Source organism: Thalassophryne amazonica, chromosome 15, assembly GCF_902500255.1.
Source record: "Thalassophryne amazonica chromosome 15, fThaAma1.1, whole genome shotgun sequence".
Classification (NCBI taxonomy): Eukaryota; Metazoa; Chordata; class Actinopteri; order Batrachoidiformes; family Batrachoididae; genus Thalassophryne; species Thalassophryne amazonica.
In genome coordinates, this window is record NC_047117.1 from 1587654 (window position 1) to 1611325 (window position 23672).

At 38.9% G+C, this 23672-nt stretch overlaps 1 protein-coding gene across 1 annotated transcript in view; it reads right to left on the reverse strand.

The window, feature by feature from the left end:
- Window positions 1-7269: 7269 nt before the first annotated feature.
- polr3f (polymerase (RNA) III (DNA directed) polypeptide F) overlaps window positions 7270-23672 on the reverse strand; it is a 34683-nt gene continuing 18280 nt past the window's right edge. Inside the window, exons 7-9 of the mRNA XM_034188873.1 lie at window positions 7797-7904; window positions 7501-7692; window positions 7270-7419 (exon numbers count right to left, since the gene is read on the reverse strand). Of these exons, the coding sequence (XP_034044764.1) occupies window positions 7342-7419; window positions 7501-7692; window positions 7797-7904 (378 nt within the window). The 3' untranslated portion in view covers window positions 7270-7341. The remainder of the gene's footprint in view (window positions 7420-7500; window positions 7693-7796; window positions 7905-23672) is intronic.

The window sequence follows — 23672 nt, forward strand, 5'->3', positions numbered from 1 at the left end:
TGACGGGGCAGGATGTTAGGGAGACACCCAACATTACCATTGGCCACTACACTCTGGAAGTCGAGGAATTCACAAACCTCAGCTCGACAAGCTCCAACAGTCTGTCCCTCAAGGTTGAGATGGGCAAACGCATCAGCAAGGCCACTCCATCTCTGTGTACATTGCTTGCATGTTGACCACCCTACTCTATGGCAGTGAAATGTGGGCAGTGTACGCAAGACAAGAGCGTCGCCTCAACAGCTTCTACCTTCGGTGCCTGTGGCGCACTCTGAGCATATCTTGGCACGATCAAGTACCGAACATGGAGCATGTTTGCACTCCTGTCCACACAACGCCTAAGAAGGCTCAGCCATGTCCACCGCATGGAGGATCCCAAAAGACATCCTATATGGTGAAACTGTATCAGGCTCCAGACCAGCCGGCTGTCCAACGCTGCGATGCAAGAGACGATTGCAAGATGGTCATGAAGCCTACCGAGATGAGCCCAAGTACATGGAGGCCACTGCAGACAACGGTAGAAAACGGTGGCACACCATCAAGAAAGGTGCACAGAGAGCGGAGGAGAAAGAGAACAACAGTGACTAAACAGAACGGAATGACAGAGGATGGGAGCAGCTTCTGCCTCTGCACCACCAAGTGCCTTCCTGTGCAGGCACTGCGACAGACTGCACTCAGACATCAGAATGTTGTTCAACAACAAAATGACTTCTCCGGCGCAGTCTGTCGTCCTCAGAGACAGAAGGAGACCATGATGATCCAGTTATTGGCTTTCTTGTGTGAGCAGTGGATAAAGTTGTTTTTTTTACATAAATGTGAAATAGCAACACATGCATGTATCACTTTTATTAGAAATGGTACATAAGCAGTGATTTGACAAGATGTACTGACAATCGCTGAATGCATGTAGAGTCATATCACTGTCATCACAACAAAAACACCCTGAAGCTGAAAGGAGGGAGGTGTTCTTAGCAGCTATGTGAGGTCATAAAGTCAGAAGAGGCGATGTCTGGATGGCGCCTGCTGCTGTGTAACGTGAGCCGTGCTGATGGTCAGCAGAGCCCATTACAGTCTGATGGAGCATCTTAATGAGCTCTGATGGAAATGCTGGAGCTTAATGTGACCTCTGATTGGATAAACACACACATGGCTGAAGAAGAGGAGTGATGGTCGAATGGTTACAGCTTCAGACCAGAGGATCATCGGTTCAAATCCAGCCTGACCAGAAAACTCAGGCTTGGCAAGGTCCTTAATCCCCTAGTTGCTCCCGGTGTGTAGTGACGCCTTGTATGGCAGCAGCCTGACATCGGGGTGAATGTGAGGCATAATTGTAAAGTGCTTTGAGCGTCTGATGGAGATGGAAAAGCGCGTTATAGATGCAGCCCATTTACCATTTAAGAATGAAGGTGACATTAGTTAGTGACACCAACTGACACTACACTGCCACAGCACTCATAATCTGGCCATCCAACAAACCTCACACCTTTTGTGACATCACATCATGAAACACACCCACTCTGCAAAAGAGGGCGTGGCCAGTAATGGCTCATCTCCAGTTCCTTTTAACAGATGAAACAGAGTTTAAGAATCAATTCAGTTTTCAGGCAACAGCTGAAATCAAAAACATAGAACTTGGGTGTCCAGCAGGTTTTCAGTCTCTGGTTCCACAGTTGTCGTGATCCTATGGAGAATCCCGTCCAGACACAAACAAAGAACGGTTGGAAAACAGTTTCCCAGCTGCTCCAGACTCTGGTTAAATGTTCACACTGCATGGTTTGTCTTGGTTTGATGGTCATCCTTTATGAATAATTAACACTGACTGTGGAGAAAGTACTTTGATCGGTGTAGTATTTATGGAACATTCCAGTAATTAGACCTATCCTTCCTGTGGCACATGCTGGGATGATTCACCGTCTCCAGCGGTGACTCTTCTTTTCGATTTGGTGTGAACGACCACGAGGCCTCTTCAGATGATTCCCTCACACCTGTGTTGGGGGTTCCTTCACCGGCTTCCTACAAAGGTCGGAGCAGATTTTAAAGTTCTGACCTCGTGATTTTGCGCCTTCATATCTAACTGATGTCATCAGGCCGTATGTGCTGCCCTGTGGCCCCACCGTGACCTCAGGATGCACCTTGGGGAGGAAGTGGAGCTTGATTTTTTTAATCAGAGATTTACATTAAATATTGAAACCTATTTTGTTTAAAAACTGTTTTTATTTCATTTTATATTAATTATCTGAAAGGTTTTGTTTTAAACTTGGTCATTTATTGTTAATTGAAATACTCTTTTTTGACTTGAAACTGCTTCATGAATAACATGATTATTTCAAACAGTGGCGGTCCTAGAGTGATTTACTCCCCGGCGAAACCCCCTGCGTGCAGACAGAACCAGATTCAGTCTGTGTGCATAACAATGCACAAACATTGACCTGGGGGCTGTTGCTTTAACTTTGGCCTGCAAACCATTGAGAGCTGAAATCATGACAGCAGCCACGGCTTCTTCATAAGGAAGACTATCAAATGGCTTCACCAAAATCCAGTCCACAACATTCAAATTGTCTGCCATTATGTGCAACTTGCTACCTAGCTAGCTCGCTAGCTGGGACTGGCGCGAGGCTCGTGTGAAGTTTGTCCGCCTGTGAGTGCTTTGTGACGGTGGAGCAGCTCAGCAGCACCCGCTGCTCGGTAGGAACAGAAACTGAGATAGAAGACAGAAAGAGTGATAGAAGTCAGTCTGCAAACACAAGCAGCTACAAAAAAACCCCACCAAAAACGTAACCACGAACCCCCCCCCACCCCCGTTTTTTTTTTCCCCCGCATGGTTGTGCCCCCCCCTTCTAGAATTAACAGGAAGCCAATGAAGAGAGGCCAATATGGGTGAGATATGCTCTCTCCTTCTAGTCCCCGTCAGTACTCTAGCTGCAGCATTCTGAACCAACTGAAGGCTTTTCAGGGAACTTTTAGGACAACCTGATAATAATGAATTACAATAGTCCAGCCTAGAGGAAATAAATGCATGAATTAGTTTTCAGCATCACTCTGAGACAAGACCTTTCTAATTTAGAGATATTGCGTAAATGCAAAAAGCAGTCCTACATATTTGTTTAATATGCGCTTTGAATGACATATCCTGATCAAAAATGACTCCAGATTTCTCACAGTATTACGAGAGGTCAGGGTAATGCCATCCAGAGTAAGGATCTGTGTTAGACACCATGTTTTCTAAGATTTGTGGGGCCAAGTACAATAACTTCAGTTTTATCTGAGTTTAAAAGCAGGAAATTAGAGGTCATCCATGTCTTTATGACTGTAAGACAATCCTGCAGTTTAGCTAATTGGTGTGTGTCCTCTGGCTTCATGGATAGATAAAGCTGGGTATCATCTGCGTAACAATGAAAATTTAAGCAATGCTGTCTAATAATACTGCCTAAGGGAAGCATGTATAAAGTGAATAAAACTGGTCCTAGCACAGAACCTTGTGGAACTCCATATTACTTTAGTCTGTGAAGAAGAATTCTCCATTTACATGAACAAATTGTAATCTATTAGACAAATATGATTCAAACCACCGCAGCGCAGTGCCTTTAATACCTATGGCATGCTCTAATCTCTGTAATAAAATTTTATGGTCAACAGTATCAAAAGCAGCACTGAGGTCTAACAGAACAAGCACAGAGATGAGTCCACTGTCTGAGGCCATAAGAAGATCATTTGTAACCTTCACTAATGCTGTTTCTGTACTATGATGAATTCTAAAACCTGACTGAAACTCTTCAAATAGACCATTCCTCTGCAGATGATCAGTTAGCTGTTTTACAACTACCCTCTCAAGAATTTTTGAGAGAAAAGGAAGGTTGGAAATTGGCCTATAATTAGCTAAGATAGCTGGGTCAAGTGATGGCTTTTTAAGTAATGGTTTAATTACTGCCACTTTTTCTCGTGTCTGAAATGAGAACAACAGCTGCATGTCTAGAACAGAAATGGAGTACTTCAAAATTAGAAGTATTTCACCTCGCGTGGCGTGATGCTATCTTAGACTATAACATGCACTACTGGCTACAAAGTGGACCTATTACTCTGATTTGATCAAGAAAAACAATCATAACTCAAAGTTCTTGTTCAACACGGTGGCAACACTTATTCATGGACAACCACCTGTAGTTCGCTCTCCTTTTACAGCACAAGATTTCCTGGATTACTTTGATAAGAAAATAGAAGACATCAGGTTAAACATATCCCAGCATGCCTTAACCCAGCCACTACACCCTGCTATTGAAGTGGGCGCCACTACTGAGGTACAGTGGTGGGCACAGTACCACTAATCCACTAATTATCACAGCTAATGTTTTCATTAACCGATTAGCTTTTCAGATAACTTTGAAAACCATCAGTGGACAGATTACCTTCCGATAAATTTAGGTCCAATAATTTTTATATTGCTAACATATTTTTGTGGGCATAGTAAATTAGGGTTAACAGTTAAAAACATTTGTGAAGTCTGAAATCAAAAGAATTCAGGGCCTGTCTGTTACATGCTTTGTAGCAGACAGACAGCTATGAGAGGCACAGCTCTGTCCTCTGCAGGGAGAGAAGAGCTGATTACCCAAGAGAAAGAAAGGGGAGAAAAATAAGATAATTTCTCTTCACACCACACAGACTTGCCGGCATATCATCCAAGTCATGCACAGGCATAGTTTTGACTTATGGTGAAAATTTTAAACAAACTACTGTAATTCCGGACAAGTTATTTAAATTAATGTCACGTCTGTCATTTTACAAAGTGAAAATATCAGCTATATGTTTCAGTTTTAAAGCAATGCACTAATTTGAAAGGTTTTAGGGTTTAGACACCCATGCCGCAGTGCATTATGGGCAAGGTTGGGTAGGATTACTTTGAAATGTAATCCAAAAGTAATCAGATTACAAGTAACCCAAATGTATATACATACATACATGTAATCCACATGTATTCTTTCAAATTAATCCTACCCAACCTTGATTATGGGTAAATTAGTTTCCTGACAGATATGAGTGGTTGGTTGGTCAGTATAACACACACAACTTACTGAAACGTGGTGGGTTTTACAAATAAATCTGTATTTGTAAATGTGTCAATTTTTATTTGTAAAAAAGCCAATTTAAAAACTGCAAATTCTGTTTATTAAGTGTGTTCAGCACTTTAAGTAAATGTATGGCGCATGGTATTCACACTGCCATCCACACATTCGCCCAATTGAGGTTTCAAATCCCGCAAAACCTAACAAAACTTCGAAGAGTTCGCCGTGCTGCAAGATGTCATTGAGAACTGCATTGAGATGCTCTGATCACGCTGCACTTTAACCGCTGCACACAGACAACAGCATTAACATTGCAACATAAAACTATTTTTATATTGTGCCTAAAACTCTCATGAATATATTCTCTGGGTTTACAGACATTGCTATTGTGTTTTTTTATGTAAACATGTGAGAAGCTCAGGTTGTCTCTCCGTTATTTTCAGTGGGAGCTGCTGTGAGCCGCGATCACTTCCTGTTCACATTGTTCGGGGGGGAAAGTGAAGTTTGCACTTTAACATCCTGTTTTTTGTCCTTTACAACACTTGTCCTCTTTGTTCCAGAGTAATATATATAAGATGTCTGAAATTCAGTTTGTGTTTATTAAAGTTCACACAGATTAAATGTAGCAGACACGGATTATTTGGAATATTTGTTTTAGCACGTTTTCAGGGTCTTATGCAGCAGTCTCTTATTAACATGATGAAAAGCATGAAAATGTACATTTTGGTTGTATAATGTTCATTTACAATTGTTATGTGGATTCTCTGCGCTGTTAGACCGCAGCAACTCCCTGGTGTGCAAAAGATTCTGGGATATCTGCTGCCAGACACAAAGCAGAAAGTTTGACCACATTACACCCATTTTGGCGTCTCTTCACTGGCTTCCTGTCCCAGTGAGATCAGTTTTTAAGGTTCTGCTACTAGTCTGTAAAATTGTTCACAGACTGGCACCTCCCTACCTAACTGACTTAATTAAACCTTACGTACCGGCCCGGGCTTTACGTTCTCAGCGTGCAGGACTACTTTGTGTTCCTAGGGTGAATAAGAAGTCTGTGGGTCACAGAGCTTTCTCTTATCGTGCCCCTGTTCTGTGGAATGATCTCCCTGCATCAATAAAACAGTCAGATTCTGTGGAGACTTTCAAGTCCAGACTTAAAACACACTTATTTTCCCTTTTGTAGGGCTAGCATACTGGTATAGTTTTGTTTTACGCTTTTTACTCTTTTACATTCATGTCATTAGTAAACGGAGCGTGCCGCGGCCTCAACTTTATCTAAATTCTGGGTCTTTTAGTGAAGTTTAGGGCTAGCGGCCAGCGATCACCTTAGTGGGTGATTCTATGGTAACGGAATTACAACGATGGGAAAATCTGGCCATATTTTAGCTCCCCATTAAAAATGTGCGCCGATTGTAATTCCGTTACCATAGAATCGCCCTAGTATTTCTTCTGTTTTTCTTGTTGTTTAATGCTGACAAATTATACTGTATTTCTTGTCTTTCTGATGCCTGATTCTGTTTTTCTCTGTTTGAGGTGTGACTCCATCCAGAAATGGGAGTGGGTGTCTTCTTCGGCAAGCCTCTTGTCCTGTGCACCAGCCTGACTCCCAAAATTTCCTCTATATTTGTATTGTCAATTGTGTCTGTATCATGGCCCAAGCAGAGGGTCACCCCTTTGAGCCTGGTGTGCTTGAGGTTTCTTCCTCAGAGGGAGTTTTTTTTCTTACCACTGTCTCCTGTGTTCTTGCTCTGGGGGTTGCTAAGGTTAGAACTTACTTATGTGAAGCACCTTGAGGCAATTTTGTTGTGATTTGGTGCTATATAAATGAAATAAATGACAGCACAAAGCCACACCCCCGTTGTTGTGGTACTCACGGTCAAACTTTTACAGCAATTAGCTGAAAATGTTTCACTCTTTAAATAGTAACCAGGACTCATCCAGGAACAATAGATTTTAGAGCCATGATGGTAACTAATCCTCAAATCCAGATTCTGTGGGTCTGGAGGTTCGGGGTCTCCTGCACATCCACAGTAAGCAGATGACGCATCATGTCTGGATCCTTCTTTTAGGTTTCATGGTGATCTTGGATGAGTTGTACACGTGACGTCGACTCCATTTTTATCCACTTAGCTGAGCCACACCTCTTCACTAGCAGGGGGCGTGTCTGTCTGGAGCCCAAAACATCGCATCACTCAAACAGAGTTCTTTCACAATTTCAACTTTACTAAACTTTGTGATGAAGAAGCAAAACAAAAACAACTTTAAACAGTTCTTCGGAGTTAGGTCACCGTCAGAAGTCCAACCACTCGTTCATGTAGACGCAGTTGGACGGAGAGATTTCACCACCGTCATGACAATCTTCAAACACCTGAAGGCATCAAACAGATACGTTAGACGGTGGCACATCGTCACCTTTCCGAGTTAAACTGCACACACAGGTGCACGTTACCGGGCAGAGTCCACACGGCGTCTTCACTAGACCTGTGGGCTGGATGATGGCATTGACACCGCGGTACAACTTCATCTGCCCACCCACACTGCCCACAGTGCCCTCCTTGGCAGCAATGATGGTCATCTCCACCTTCCCATCGTAGATGAGTGTGTTAAGGATGGTCTCAATGTCATCCATGGACAGATCCACCTGCAGGGTCACACCTGTCAGTCAATCACTGAATAAACGCCAGTGTTTAGCCAAGCGCTCTGAAGATGTGTGATGTGAAGACGTGGGTGGAGCTATGACATAACCTTGCTAATTCCCAGCTCACAAATGTATTTCCAGACTTCATGTGAGGTGGCGAAGGAGCTGTTCCTTTGGACCATGGGACTCTGTTTACTGTCCCTCGCCGCATCTGCCTGGAAACACAGACACTCTGAGGGTCATGTCACCAACGTCCTGAATCCTCAAGACTAAACCTGTAGAACGTACCTGACCTCAGAACAGTTTGAGGCCACACCGAGGAGTCATTCCACAAAATTAAATCTACTGAATTCATGGAACCTGAAAGAATCCTAATAGTGGGGCGGCGGAGCAAAACAACTGTTCTGGAGTTTTGGGGTAAAAACAGCAAAAATGGTGACAAAGGTCAGTTTCAGTTTGTACAGGGGTCAAAAGTTAAAGTTGCTCCAATTTTGGTAAAAAGTGATGCAAATTATTGATTGAAATAAAAGGATTAATAAATGGAATAGTTTTGACTGTGCTGAATGTTTGGTCTCCAAAGTAAAGGTCAAACAAGGTTGACGTCCATTGGACTCTATGACGTATGACATCAAATCAATTTTATTTATATAGCGCCAAATCACAACAAACAGTTGCCCCAAGGCGCTTTATATTGTAAGGCAAAAGCCATACAATAATTACGTAAAAACCCCAACGATCAAAACGACCCCCTGTGAGCAAGCACTTGGCGACAGTGGGAAGGAAAAACTCCCTTTTAACAGGAAGAAACCTCCAGCAGAACCAGGCTCAGGGAGGGGCAGTCTTCAGCTGGGACTGGTTGGGGCTGAGGGAGAGAACCAGGAAAAAGACATGCTGTGGAGGGGAGCAGAGATCAATCACTAATGATTAAATGCAGAGTGGTGCATACAGAGCAAAAAGAGAAAGAAACAGTGCATCATGGGAACCCCCCAGCAGTCTAAGTCTATAGCACCATAACTAAGGGATGGTTCAGGGTCACCTGATCCAGCCCTAACTATAAGCTTTAGCAAAAAGGAAAGTTTTAAGCCTAATCTTAAAAGTAGAGAGGGTGTCTGTCTCCCTGATCTGAATTGGGAGCTGGTTCCACAGGAGAGGAGCCTGAAAGCTGAAGGCTCTGCCTCCCATTCTACTCTTACAAACCCTAGGAACTACAAGTAAGCCTGCAGTCTGAGAGCGAAGCGCTCTATTGGGGTGATATGGTACTATGAGGTCCCTAAGATAAGATGGGACCTGATTATTCAAAACCTTATAAGTAAGAAGAAGAATTTTAAATTCTATTCTAGAATTAACAGGAAGCCAATGAAGAGAGGCCAATATGGGTGAGATATGCTCTCTCCTTCTAGTCCCCGTCAGTACTCTAGCTGCAGCATTTTGAATTAACTGAAGGCTTTCAGGGAACTTTTAGGACAACCTGATAATAATGAATTACAATAGTCCAGCCTAGAGGAAATAAATGCATGAATTAGTTTTTCAGCATCACTCTGAGACAAGACCTTTCTAATTTTAGAGATATTGTGCAAATGCAAAAAAGCAGTCCTACATATTTGCTTAATATGTGCATTGAATGACATATCCTGATCAAAAATGACTCCAAGATTTCTCACAGTATTACTAGAGGTCAGGGTAATGCCATCCAGAGTAAGGATCTGGTTAGACACCATGTTTCTAAGATTTGTGGGGCCAAGTACAATAACTTCAGTTTTATCTGAGTTTAAAAGCAGGAAATTAGAGGTCATCCATGTCTTTATGACTGTAAGACAATCCTGCAGTTTAGCTAATTGGTGTGTGTCCTCTGGCTTCATGGATAGATAAAGCTGGGTATCATCTGCGTAACAATGACAATTTAAGCAATGCTGTCTAATAATACTGCCTAAGGGAAGCATGTATAAAGTGAATCAAATTGGTCCTAGCACAGAACCTTGTGGAACTCCATAATTAACCTTAGTCTGTGAAGAAGATTCCCCATTTACATGAACAAATTGTAATCTATTAGATAAATATGATTCAAACCACCGCAGCGCAGTGCCTTTAATACCTATGGCATGCTCTAATCTCTGTAATAAAATTTTATGGTCAACAGTATCAAAAGCAGCACTGAGGTCTAACAGAACAAGCACAGAGATGAGTCCACTGTCCGAGGCCATAAGAAGATCATTTGTAACCTTCACTAATGCTGTTTCTGTACTATGATGAATTCTAAAACCTGACTGAAACTCTTCAAATAGACCATTCCTCTGCAGATGATCAGTTAGCTGTTTTACAACTACCCTTTCAAGAATTTTTGAGAGAAAAGGAAGGTTGGAGATTGGCCTATAATTAGCTAAGATAGCTGGGTCAAGTGATGGCTTTTTAAGTAATGGTTTAATTACTGCCACCTTAAAAGCCTGTGGTACATAGCCAACTAACAAAGATAGATTGATCATATTTAAGATCGAAGCATTAATGAATCCAACTTGTTGGAACAACAAGTTACAAACTTTTTATATCAAAAAGGTGTTGTCATCCATCAAGACACAATATCAGACTGTTATACTATTCCAACTAAAGATAGAAAAAATAAACTATCTAACATTGTTATACGATTTACAAGCAGAAAATATAAATATGAGTTATTAAGACAGGCAAAGAATTTGAAAGGAACGAGTGTCTATATAAATGAGCATCTAACAAAAAAAATGCAGATATTGCTAGGGAAGCAAGACTACTAAGAAAACAGAAACATATTGTTGCTACATGGGTCTGGAATTGTAGGGTGTGGATTAGAGTGAAAGAAGGAACAAACGGTATACAAATCAAAAACATGGAGGACCTTACAAAATACAGACCTGAATAGACAATCAAATATAACATCTGTTGGTAATTGGACCAACAAAAAATCAGATCAAACATGGAAACAGAGGATAAAATATATGACATAGACACTAATATTGATGAAAGTATATTTGACTTAAAAACGATTGGTTGTGAGTATTATACAGTAGAACAGCTGAATAGTGAAAAAATTGCAGAAGATACCCTGTCACTCATACATATAAACAGTCGAAGCTTGTATTGTAAAATGTCACAAATAAAAGATTATTTAAATCAGTTTAAAAATAGATTTAGTATTGTTGCAATCACTGAATCTTGGCTTAAAGATGATCTCATGGATGAAGTTCAAATGGAGGGATATGAGCTGTATTTTGTAAACAGAAGATATAAAAAAGGCAGGTGGTATTGCTCTGTATACAAAAACAGATCTGATGTGTACAATTGTTGAAGAAATGACAATTATGAATGATGTCATAGAAATTGTAACAGTGGAACTTGTACATGAAACATCTAAGAATATTTTAATTAGTTGTGTATACAGAGCACCAGATTCTTGTGTTGTGAAATTTACAGATAAAATAATTGAATTATTCCATCAAATTAAAAACAAAACGCTTTTTATGTGTGGGGACTTTAATATTAACATAGAAAGCTCCAGCTGCCAAAGATCAAGTGATTTTGTGAATACAATGTATAGTTTGGGGTTATTCCCCTTGATAACAAAACCAACCAGAATTACATCGCAAAGTGCAACGGTAATTGATAATATATTTACAAACAGAACAGATGAAATTATTAAGAATGGGATCTTCATGACAGATATTAGCGACCATTTACCAATTTTTTCAATATTTAAATATAAAAATAGGTACAACAAAAAAACTGATATAAACTTTAAAAGAGATAAGTCAGTAAAAGCCTTAGAGGCATTAAAATATGACCTTAAAAATCAAAACTGGGAAGAAGTTTATGTCAGTGATGTTAATGTAGCATATAACTCATTTATGAAAATATTGATGAAATCATACAATAAAAATTGTAAATTAATTGAAATTAGTAAGAAAAGAGTAAATAAACCATGGCTGACAAAGGGAATAAAAAATGCTTGTGCAAAGAAAAACTATTTATACAGGTGCTTTTTAAAATTGCAAACAAAGGAATCAGAACATAAATACAAAAATATAAAAATAAACTATTAACAATAATTAGGAAACAAAAAAAGATTATTACAGTGAAAAACTAAATAAGAGTAAAGATAATATGAGGGTAACATGGGGAATTATAAAAAGTGTGATTGATAGTGATGGAACGAAAGAAACTATTCCAAATTACTTTGTTAAGGAAATAAAGAGATATATGATATAAAAGAAGTTGCAAATGGGTTTAATGATTATTTTTCAAATGCAGGGTCAAGTCTGGTGGGAAATAAACCAATAATAGAAGATAAATTATGTACATTGGTAAATACGGTCAATAGTATTTTCCTGGACAATGTGGAAAAAGATGAAATAAGAAATATTGTAAAAAACTGTGTAAGCAAAAGATCAACTGACCATGAAGATTTAGACATGATGACTGTAAAAAGTATAATAGAAATTGTTATTGAACCATTTACTTATATTTGTAATCTGTCTCTGTCAACTGGGGTTTTTCCAGATGAAATGAAAATTGCTAAGGTAGTCCCATTATATAAAAATGGAGACAAACATAATTTTTCTAATTACAGGCCAGTATCATTGCTTCCACAGTTTTCTAAAATTATGGAAAAAGTTTTTGTAACAAGATTGGATAAATTTATTGAGAAACATCATATTTTAAATAATGCTCAGTATGGATTCAGAACAAAACATTCGACAGCTATGGCAATTATGGAACTAATAGAGAAAATATCAACAACAATAGATAATAAGGATTATTTTGTAAGTATTTTTATTGACCTGAAAAAGGCTTTTGATGTTATAGACCACTCAAGATTGCTCCACAAGTTACAACAATATGGAATAAGAGGTGTTGCACATCAGTGGGTAAAAAGCTACTTAGAAAATAGAAAACAGTTTGTTCAGATAAATAATACCAAATCAGAATTGTGTAACATTATTTATGGAGTACCACAAGGATCGGTACTTGGACCCAAACTGTTTATTTTGTATATCAATGATTTTGTGAATGTATCCAATGTGCTTGGCAGCATTTTATTTGCTGATGATACAACGCTGTTTTACTCTGGATCAGATATACAGGAAGTAGCACAAGTGATAAATACAGAGTTGGAAAAAGTTAAACATTGGTTTGATATAAACAGATTGTCACTAAATATTAATAAGACAAATTTCATATTGTTTAATGATAGAGCGAAAGAAAATAATGTGTCATTACAAATAGATGGAATGGATATACAAAGGGTAAAAGAAATGAAATTTTTAGGAGTCATGATTGATGAAGATCTTACATGGAAGTCACACATAAATTACATAAAAGGAAAAATAGCGAAAGCCATTGCTGTTTTGCATAAAGTAAAATATTCATTAAATAGTTATGGTTTATTAACATTGTACAATTCATTGATTGTCCCATATTTAACTTACTGTGTAGAAATCTGGGGATCAACATATACAACCTATATACAACCTTTATTTATTTTGCAGAAAAGAGCTTTAAAAGTGATTTGTAACAGTGGTTTTAGAGATCCATCTAATCCATTGTTTATTAAGTATAGGGTACTTAAATTTCATGATTTAGTTGATTTGAAAATATTACAAACGATGTACCAAGTTAATAAAAATACTTTACCAACAAACATTCAAAATATGTTTGAAAAAAGAGTAAGTAGTTATAAATTGAAAGGAATAGAAGTCTTTAAAAAACCAAGATTTAGAACCAAAGTAAAGGAAAGGAGTATTGCAGTAAATGGTGTCAAATTATGGAACAATCTTAATAAAGAAATTAAAGAATTAAGGTCGCTTAAATTATTTAAAAAACATATTAAATTAGATGTATTAAGTAAGTATGAAACTATGAAGTAAGTCAGTGGGCTGCAAGAAAGTCAAAAAAAAAAAAAGTAAACTGTTAATAATGTTTGGAGTGTCTTAAGTTTAAATGTAACCTGTCAGTGATGTAATCTATTAATTTCTGGTCATAATTATGAAATGGGTCAGTGGTATGTGACAAGTTAAAGAAATGCAATCTGTTAAATAATGTTGACTATGATGCTGTATATTGAAAGATTGTATTGTTAAAAGGGGCAGAAATCATAAGACTTGTTCTTCTTTCTGCTCCTTTTCATTCTGGTATTGTGGTGCTTTTGTTTTTTGCTTTTCTGTTTTTCTTTTAAATGAATGAAATAAATATTTAAAAAAAAGAAAGAAACACACAATGTAACTCCTCCTGGTCTTCTCTATCCTTCTCCATCAGCATTCTGAGAGCAAACATTGCATCGTAGTGCTCTTTCTTGGCAAGAAACCGTATACAGTAACTAGATTAACTTCATTCCTCTGTAGTTACTCTCGTTCTACACGTTACCATTGTTCATCACGTCCCTATTCCCTCCACATTCTCAACACACTCTCCTCGCTTGTCAGCACATTACCATCTGCATCTTTTACCATCCAAACCTGCTGCACATCCTTTCCAGCTCTGTCTCTTTGTCTGGCCAATCGGTACAAGTCCTTTTCTCCTTCCTTACTATTTAACCTCTTGTACCACTTGCAAATTATCATTTCTTTAGCCTATGCCACATCTCCTTGTACTGCTGTCTACTTTTTTTTTTTTTTTTGCCTGCCACCACCCCCTCTTCGGAGGACAACTTTATTATTTAATCAATAAAAACAATCAATACATCCCCTTGATGGGGGGGGGGGGGGGGATGACAGAGTAAACAAACAAACAGGCAGACAAACACCCAAACAAAAACAAACATACACTAAGGACAAAAGTGACAGATGGACAACAGAGATTAAAGAAAACAAACAGAACAGACATGTGTGAGTGTGCATATGTGTTTTGCATGTACAAATATGTATGCATGTCTATGTTTATATATCTGTACTGATATGCGTATTTCGAATGTGTGTGTGTGTCCGTGCGCGTACCAATTAGGTATGTGTGAGTATTTATGCAACTGTGTATATATAGCTGAAACTAGAGTATGAGTTATGGTTGGTGGTCAAGCAAAAGTTACTAAATCACTTTTGAAGGTAACTGGCTCGTCCAAACCAGATGAGGTGTGTGTCTAATTCCTTAGTATCCAGAGATACAAGATATGCAATGTTTATGTTTCCCTTTGTTTTCCAGTTCATAAGAATGTTTTTTTGGTGACAGCTAGGGCTACAAGAAGTAGTTTATTATATTCATCATTGCGTAGATTCATGTTTGATATATCACCTAGTAAACAAACAACTGGGGATAGTGGAAAGTGACAGTCCAGAAAACGGGATAGTGATTGTATGACTTCCTTCCAAAATTGTGCTACCGGTGTGCAATCCCAAGTGGCGTGAATGTAACTGTCTGGTTTGTTTGGAGTGCATTGAGAGCAGACAGGAGAAGGTATAAGCCCCATAATGCACATTTTTTCCCCCAGTGTAGTGAAATCTATGAATTACTTTAAACTGAGTTGTAGATTTGTGTTATTGGATATCAAGTAGATATTTTTGCAGATTTGAGTTCAGAGGTTGGCATCAGGGGTGATGTGCAGGTCTTCTTGCCATTTTACCGAGGGAATGGATAATCCTGTATATGATGAGGAAATTATTCTATAAATTTTAGATAAAGGTTTTACAGGAGAAGAGATGCCAATCAATTGTGTAACTGGAGGGGGTAGATCTAAATTGAATGCTTTAATGTTAATTTTTTTTCCCTCAAAATCACATTGCGTTTGGAGTATGTTAAAAAGTCTGACTCCCTGATGCCATACTTCTGAACCATTTGAGGAAATGACATCATGGTGTTATTGTAACCAAGGTGTTGAAGATGTGTGATGCCCTTTTCAATCCATGTGTTAACATTAAGAGTTTTTTTTGTTTGTTTGTTTATTATAAAATCAGGATTATTCCAAATCGGGGTTCATTTTGAAGGCGAGAAAATGATATTAGTACTTTTGCGAAATTTCCACCAGGCTGTCAGAGATGCTGCTATTGTTAATGACTGAAAACAAGGATGATGTTTGATTGATGTACTAAGAAATGGTAAATCAGAAACTGAATTATTATTACAGATTGCTTGTTCAATATCTATCCATGTTATATCTGAAGTGCTGGGGTGACTCCATTTGTATATATATTGTAACTGGTTGGCCAATGAATAATAAATGAAATGTGGAGCTTCCAGACCTCCTAATACTTTAGGTTGTTGCAAAGTGGACAATTTGATTCTTGGTACTTTGTTTTGCCAATAAAATTTAGTGATTATGGAGTCTAATGAACTAAACCAGGTAGAGGTTGGTTGGGATGGAACCATTTGAAAAAGAGAGTACTGTCATTTTTATAATCGCAATTCTGCCCATAAGGGAGAGGGGCAGATTTAGCCACTGCTGGAGATCATCATTTATTGTTTTGAGTAATGGAGTAAAATTTAATCCAAATAAATCTGACAGCCTGGAGGATATTTTTATACCAAGATATGTAATATGATCAGTACGGATAAGGATAGGTAGTGAGGTGGCAATCACATCCCAACTGTCAGCATGTAGTGGTAAAACTGATGATTTATTCCAGTTGATCGAATATTCTGAGATTTGGGAAAATTATTCTATTACTTTCATAGTTTCTTGTAATGATGGTAAATCACGCAAAAAAAGAAGAGTATCATCTGCATAGAGACTGATCTCATGATGTGTATTTGGTGTTTGGATTCCTTTAATTTGACTATTCTGACTGATGGCCGCTGCTAATATTTCAATAAACATCGTAAAGAGAGATGGGGAGAGTGGGCATCCCTGCCTAGTCCTCCTGTGTAATGTAAAACAGGGTGATGTTAGTCCACTGGTGATAACAGTAGCAGAAGGTGAAGTATAAAGAATATTAACCCATTTAATAAAGTGCTGTCTACTATCTTCATCTCTCTGACTATCCCAATTCTTTTTCACCAACCTCTTTCTCCTTCTGCTTTCCTGGACCTCTTCATTCTACCACCAAGTCTCCTTGTCTTCCTTCCACTGTCCAGATGTCACACCCAGTACTGTCCTAGCTGTCTCCCTCACCACATCTGCAATACTTTTCCAGTTGTCCAAAATCACTTCCCCTCCATCCAGTGCTTTTCTCACCTGCTCACTGAATTTACCACAACAGTCTTCCTCCTTCAGCTTCCACCATCTGATCCTTTGTTGAGCTCTCACTCTTCTTCACCTCTAAAGTCATCCTACAAACCACCATCCTGTGCTGTCTAGCTACACTCTCTCCTGCCACCACATTACAGTCCGATTTCTTTTAGCTTGTATCTCCTATAAAGAATGTAGTCCACCTGTGTGCACCTTCCTCCACTCTTATGTTGCCCTGTGCTCCTCCCTTTTCTTAAAGTAGGTGTTCAACACAGCCATTTCCATCCTTTTTGCAAAATCAACCACCTTCTGTCCTTGATACCGTATCTACCAACTGCTTCATCACCTCTGTTCTCTTTGCCAACATGCACATTGAAGTCTGCTCCTATCACCACTCTTTCAATTAATTATTTATTTATAAAACACTTTACAGCAGCCAGACGTTCTCCAAAGTGCTTCACAGTAAAATCAAACATTCACAAAAATAAAACACACATACAATAAAATTAAAACAGCATATAAAAACAGAACATGTCACCTTCCATGAGGCGTTAAAAGCCAGTTTAAATAAATACGTCTTTAGCTTAGATTTAAAAAGTGCTCAGTCAGAAACAGCATGTAAATCAAGAGGTGACCGCAAAAACACCATCACCCCAGAGTTTACATTCTGACCTCGGAACATCGAAGCAAAGCTGACCAGACGCCCGTAATACCACACTGTAAATGCAGAGAGTTAAAATTTCAGACAGGTAAGAGGGTGCAAGGACATTAACAGCCTTAAAAACACATCTTAAAAATCAATTCTAAAACGAACTGGAAGCCAGTGGAGTGAGTAATGCTACATTTACACATAAGTTAGGAATGCCACAAATATAAACTTGTGGCCGCCGATCACAAATGTGAATTGAATTTGATGATTGGTGGCAGAGGCGTCAGGAGCTGTCGCATCCTGTTTCCACGTGTTACAATTAATACCACAAATCACTGGTGAATTATGACGAATAGTTACGCATATTGTCCTGTGCTGTTGCGAGCCATTGTGAATCATCGGCTCCACACGCCCCCATAGCCATCCAACCATCAGCTGCTATACAGTTCACATTGCTCCAGATTGCTCCACAACATCCAGATGAATCCAGAGCAGAAGAACTTTGTGACTGCATGCTTAGTTGGGCTCTGAGCCATAGAGTTGCTCAGAAAGGAGGATGTGGTGGAGACAGCCGGCCTGGAGGAAGTTAGTGCTGTCACGCACAGGAGGCCCAGAAGAATCTCGGTGCAAGAATGGCTCAAACAGAGGAGGAGATGGCACTTTGGTCACTCCACTTTTATCTCCAGGGAGCTCCGTCTCACTAATGTTGAGGCCTCAAGAACCACCCGAGGATGCCCCCGGAGCTCTATGATGAAATCTTGGAAAGGATACACCTCTCCATTCAACAAAAGGACACCTGCTGGAGATAGTCTATGCAAGCTGGCCTGAAGGTGTCCCTGACCTTGCAAATGGAAACAGCCATGCCTCCCTGGCCTATGCCTTCAGGTGCAGCGAGGTGTCTATACATTTAATGCTTCCTGAGGTCTTGTAGCTGCCTATAAGGATTAAGTATTTGTTCTTCCAGTGACTCCAGACGAGTGGCAGGCTGCAGCTGGCTCCATGCAAGATCTCACCTGGTGGGGTAAGGATGATTCTGAGAAAGCCCAGAACTACACAGGACCTGGTCATTGACCTGAAGAGAGCTGGGTCCATAGTCACAAAGATTACATTAGTAACACAGTGGTGGGCACAGTTCCGCTACTCTGCTAACCGCTAATTATCTAAGCTAACTTTTTTGTTAGCAGATTAGTTTTTCAGCTAACTTCAAATACCATTTTTTTTTTAAATCATGCACCCGCTCTGTGGAACAGTCTTCCTGCGACCGTGAGGGAGTCGGAGTCCGTGGACATTTTTAAAGTCAAGACTTAAAACCCATTTGTATTCTCTTTCTTATGAATAGTTTTTATTTTTGTATCTGTTTTATTATTTTACTTGTTTTTAATTATGTACTTGAATTTTTTAATTTTTACTTATTTATTTTAATTTTTATGTTGAACTGTTTTGTGTGAGGCGCCTTGAGACTTTTGTTGTGATTTGGTGCTTTATAAGCTGAATAAATTGAAACTGAATTGAATCAGCGGACCAATTAGCTTCTGATAAATTTAGTTCATATCATTTTTAGACTGCTAACTTTTTTTTTTTTTTTTTTTACACATAGTAAGGGTGGAAAACATTTATAAACCCTGTTGGCTCCTGTCTGCTATGTATTTTGCAGCAGTGATGCAGCTAAGAGGAACTGAGCTCAACTCTACCACAGTAGAAGGGGCCTGACCACCAGGCTGCTACAGAAAAATAAAAAGAAAAAAATAAACAAAAAACAAAACAAAAAAGTCATTACCCTTTACAGCATATAGCGGTCCAGCAGTGAGACCGAATGCCTCAAAAGGAAAGTAGGTTTGACTTATGGTTTTGATTTATAACCAAATTAAGCCGGATAGTTTAATGACATTAATGTCAACTGTCATTGGTGCAAAGGGAAAATAACACATATATTTTAATTTTAAAAGAATGCACTAATTCTGAAGTTTTTAATATATTAACACACACAGATGCTAAACTGCATTATGGGTAAACTGAGTTTGTGATCACTGATTGGTTGATTCATTTAACTAACACAAAACTTAACGTGTGTTGGTTTTTACAAATAAATGTGTATTTGTAAAATATGTATTTTTCATTTGTTAAAAAAGGCATTTGGAAATGTCTAATCAGATTCTTTGTGACCCCTAAGCAGAAAGTTCACTTTGCAGGAGGAGACCCATTGTGCTGGAGGTTGTGCGGGAGCTGGGGTGCTAATCACTGGCATATATTTTGGGAATGTCCAGTAATTTTAAGTTTTTGGTCTGAGATACACAAAATATTAGAAAACATGTTCCATATAAAAATACCATTTCATTTCAAAACACTTATTATGGGAGAAGTTAACTTTCTCACAGGCTCAACTGTGAGACAAATACTCAACAAATACTTATTTGGTGTTTTGATTTCTGCTAGCAAGAAAACTATCACCCGACACTGGCTACATCCGACCACCCCACAATAGAGGTATGGATGGATATTGTTAATGAAATTTATATAATGGAAAAGATTACCTTCTCACTCCGTTTACAAATGAATAAATTCACAAGGTCATGGTCAAAATGGGTCTCCTATGTACGAAAGGTACAGGCACATCCTACAGACTTAATAAATTAAATCATCTCTTCCTTCTCTGCCCTTTATCTTTGGCTAATTTTCGTTGGTTTAAAAAGGATTGTTCGGTCTTGTATGTACTATATACAGTGAGGAAAATAAGTATTTGAACACCCTGCGATTTTGCAAGTTCTCCCACTTAGAAATCATGGAGGGGTCTGAAATTTTCATCTTAGGTACATGTTCACTGTGAGAGACATAATCTAAAAAAAAAAAAAAAAAATCTGGAAATCACAATGTATGATTTTTTAATAATTTATTTGTATGTTACTGCTGCAAATAAGTATTTGAACACCTGTGAAAATCAATGTTAATATTTGGTAAAGTAGCCTTTGTTTGCAATTACAGAGTTCAGACATTTCCTGTAGTTTTTCACCAGGTTTTCACACACTGCAGCAGGGATTTTGGTCCACTCCTCCATACAGATCTTCTCTAGATCTTTCAGGTTTGGAGTTTCAGCTCCCTCCAAAGATTTTCTATTGAGTTCAGGTCTGGAGACTGGCCAGGCCACTCCAGGACCTTGAAATGCTTCTTACGGAGCCCCTCCTTAGTTGCCCTGGCTGTGTGTTTGGGGTCATTGTCATGCTGAAGACCCAGCCATGACCCATCTTCAATGCTCTTACTGAGGGAAGGAGGCTGTTTGCCAAAAGTTAAAACAGGTGCAATTAATACAGGTAAAGAGTGCAGAATAAGAGGGCTTCTTAAAGAAAAATTAACAGGTCTGTGAGAGACAGAATTCTTGCTGATTGGCAGGTGATCAAATACTTATTTGCAGCAGTAACATACAAATAAATTATTAAAAAAATCATACATTGTGATTTCTGGATTTTTTTTTTTTTAGATTATGTCTCTCACAGTGGACATGCACCTAAGATGAAAATTTCAGACCCCTCTATGATTTCTAAGTGGGAGAACTTGCAAAACCGCAGGGTGTTCAAATACTTATTTTCCTCACTGTAGTAAGTCCCTTTGGCTGCTCCCTTGTTTGCACTCGGGGTCGCCACAGCAAATCCAAGGTGGATCTGCATGTTGAATTGGCACAGGTTTTACGCCGGATGCCCTTCCTAACGCAACTCCACATTACATGGAGAAATGTGGTAGGGGTGGGATTTGAACACGCAGCCTTCTGAACTGAAACCAAGCACATTAACCACTTGGCCACCACCCCTGCCACTTATTTTCCTCACTGTACATATCGCAAAATGAAACAACTGTATATGTCCCTACAAAACAATCCACTTCCTGTTATTAGCCCATACATCCCTTTTTGATTTACTGTTCATTGGGTAGTATTTATTATTATAGTTTTTTTTTCTCTCTCTCTTTCTTGGTCTTGTCTTTTTACAAATATACAAAATATATGTTGCAGTTTTGTTCTCAGCACCTTATTAAACATTACACAGTAATAGTATTGTTAGTAACAGCAAGGTTTTTTATGCCGTTTTTCTCCTTTCCTTTTATTCCTTTCTCCTGATGACCAACATCGGCTGTGTAATGTGATCTGTGAATAAAAATAAAGAATAAATGTAAAAAAAAAGGCATGTGCAAAACTGAAAACCCTGTTAAGTTGTGATTCAGCCAGGCAGCAACAACCATGTGATATAACTGGGCATCATTCACACCGCCATCCAGTAGATGGCAGTGTTCTATGCATTTTGACCCATTTACTGGATGGCATATTACAAACTGGCATATTATGTTACTATGCTTTTTACTTTTTAACTCTTTTACTATGCTTTTTAATCTTTTAATTCATTTTATTTTGTTTTCTGAATTGTTTTGTATGAAGTGCGTTGAGGTGACTCGGTTGTTATTTGGTGCTATATAAAGTGAATAAACTGAATTGAAATTGAGGCTCAGTTTACCCATAATGCAGGTTGACATCTGTGTGTGTTAGTATGTTCAAAACTTCAGAATTAGTGCATAATTGTAAAATTAAAAGATGTGTTATATTTTCACTTTGTAGAAATGACAGACTTGACATTAATGTAGTTAAACTATCCGGATTAGTTTGGTTTATAAATCAAACCTACTTTCCTTTTCAAGATGTCTGCCTCATGGCTAGACCACTGTCAAGGTAAATGACGCTTCCCTATAGCAGTGGGCAGGGCGCACAAAGAGAAGCACTGACTCATTGGCTGTGTTTGGGTTTGTGATCACCTTTGATTCTATCAGAAGCGTTGCTGGTGTTTAAACTCAAAATTGGCTTGTCAGTAGCTGAGAGTGTACCGGAGACAATACTGAAAGTTATCAGTTAGTGGTTAGCTGTAGCTTCCGAAATTTGTTTTGGTGGTTTTTCGGTTAAGCGTTATAAAAGATAACTTTTCAGACAACGGATTAGCAGTTATCAAAGCTAACTTTTTGGTTAGCTGCGCCACTGGTAACACACAATGCTGTCATGGTTTAAAATTCTGCAGGGCAGCAAGGTCCCCCTGCTCAAGCCAGCACATGTCCAGGCCTGTTTGAAGTTCACCAGTAACCATCTGGATGATCCAGAGGAGGCATGGGAAAAGGTCATGTGGTCAGATGAGACCAAAATAGAGCTTTTTGGAATCAACTCCACTTACCATGTTTAGAGGATAAGAACAACCCCAAGAACACCGTCCCAACTGTGAAGCATGGGGGTGGAAACATCATTTTTGGGGGTGCTTGTCTGCAAATGGGACAGGACGACTGCACCGTATTGAAGAGAGAATGGATGGGCTCATGTATAGGGAGATTTTGGCAAACAACCTCCTAAGAGCATTGAAGATGGGTCATGGCTGGGTCTTCAACACACAACTCCCGTTTTGCTGGTATTTTTTTTTTTTTTGGAAACACAAAGCTTTTCAACTGTAAAATAAGTCATAAATTTCAAAATGTATCATCACCTACATGCACATGAGGAACTTTAAACTGATTAAAACTGAAGGATTTTGAAGAGGGTTCCCCCCCCATACAGCTGACAGAAACTGTTCTGCTGCGCTATGAGCTCATAGGTTTCACAGCTTCACAGGACGCTGAAGTGGCTGACTTTTCAGCACACATTTTCAGCAACAATTCATTTCATTTTTCAGAAAATCCATGCTCGGTGGCACAGCCAATTTGAACTCGAGAGCTGGGTGGAAATTTGTCACCCACCGCGGTTAGAACCCTCTCCTCTCTCAAACAGCTCAGCCTCAGTTCAGAAACCTCCCCCTCCCCTCCTCACGCTCAACAAGTAGAGCAGAGAGCAAGCAGCACTTGAGAAGTTTTCACAGATGTGGCTCCTCTCTGGTATCGAAAAACCCTGTAGGTTGTATCGGAAATTTCCGATACTTGAATTTGTTTGGTAATGTAAGCCGGTACCGATACTGGATGGGATTGGCCCCATCCTTAGTTCTTTGGACTTTTCACAATAAAAGTTCACACTAAAATGTGCACTTTTATAATAGTGGAAAGTCATATGTTTTGAGGGAACATTTAATTCACATTCTGACTGTAGAAACGTCCACCACAGCTGTATCCCATAAACAGTTTAGTTTTTTCATAGTTTATTCTGAGATCTGACAGTAAATCCAACCAGTCTCTTAACCACAGAACATACATTGAAAAACAAACAAACAT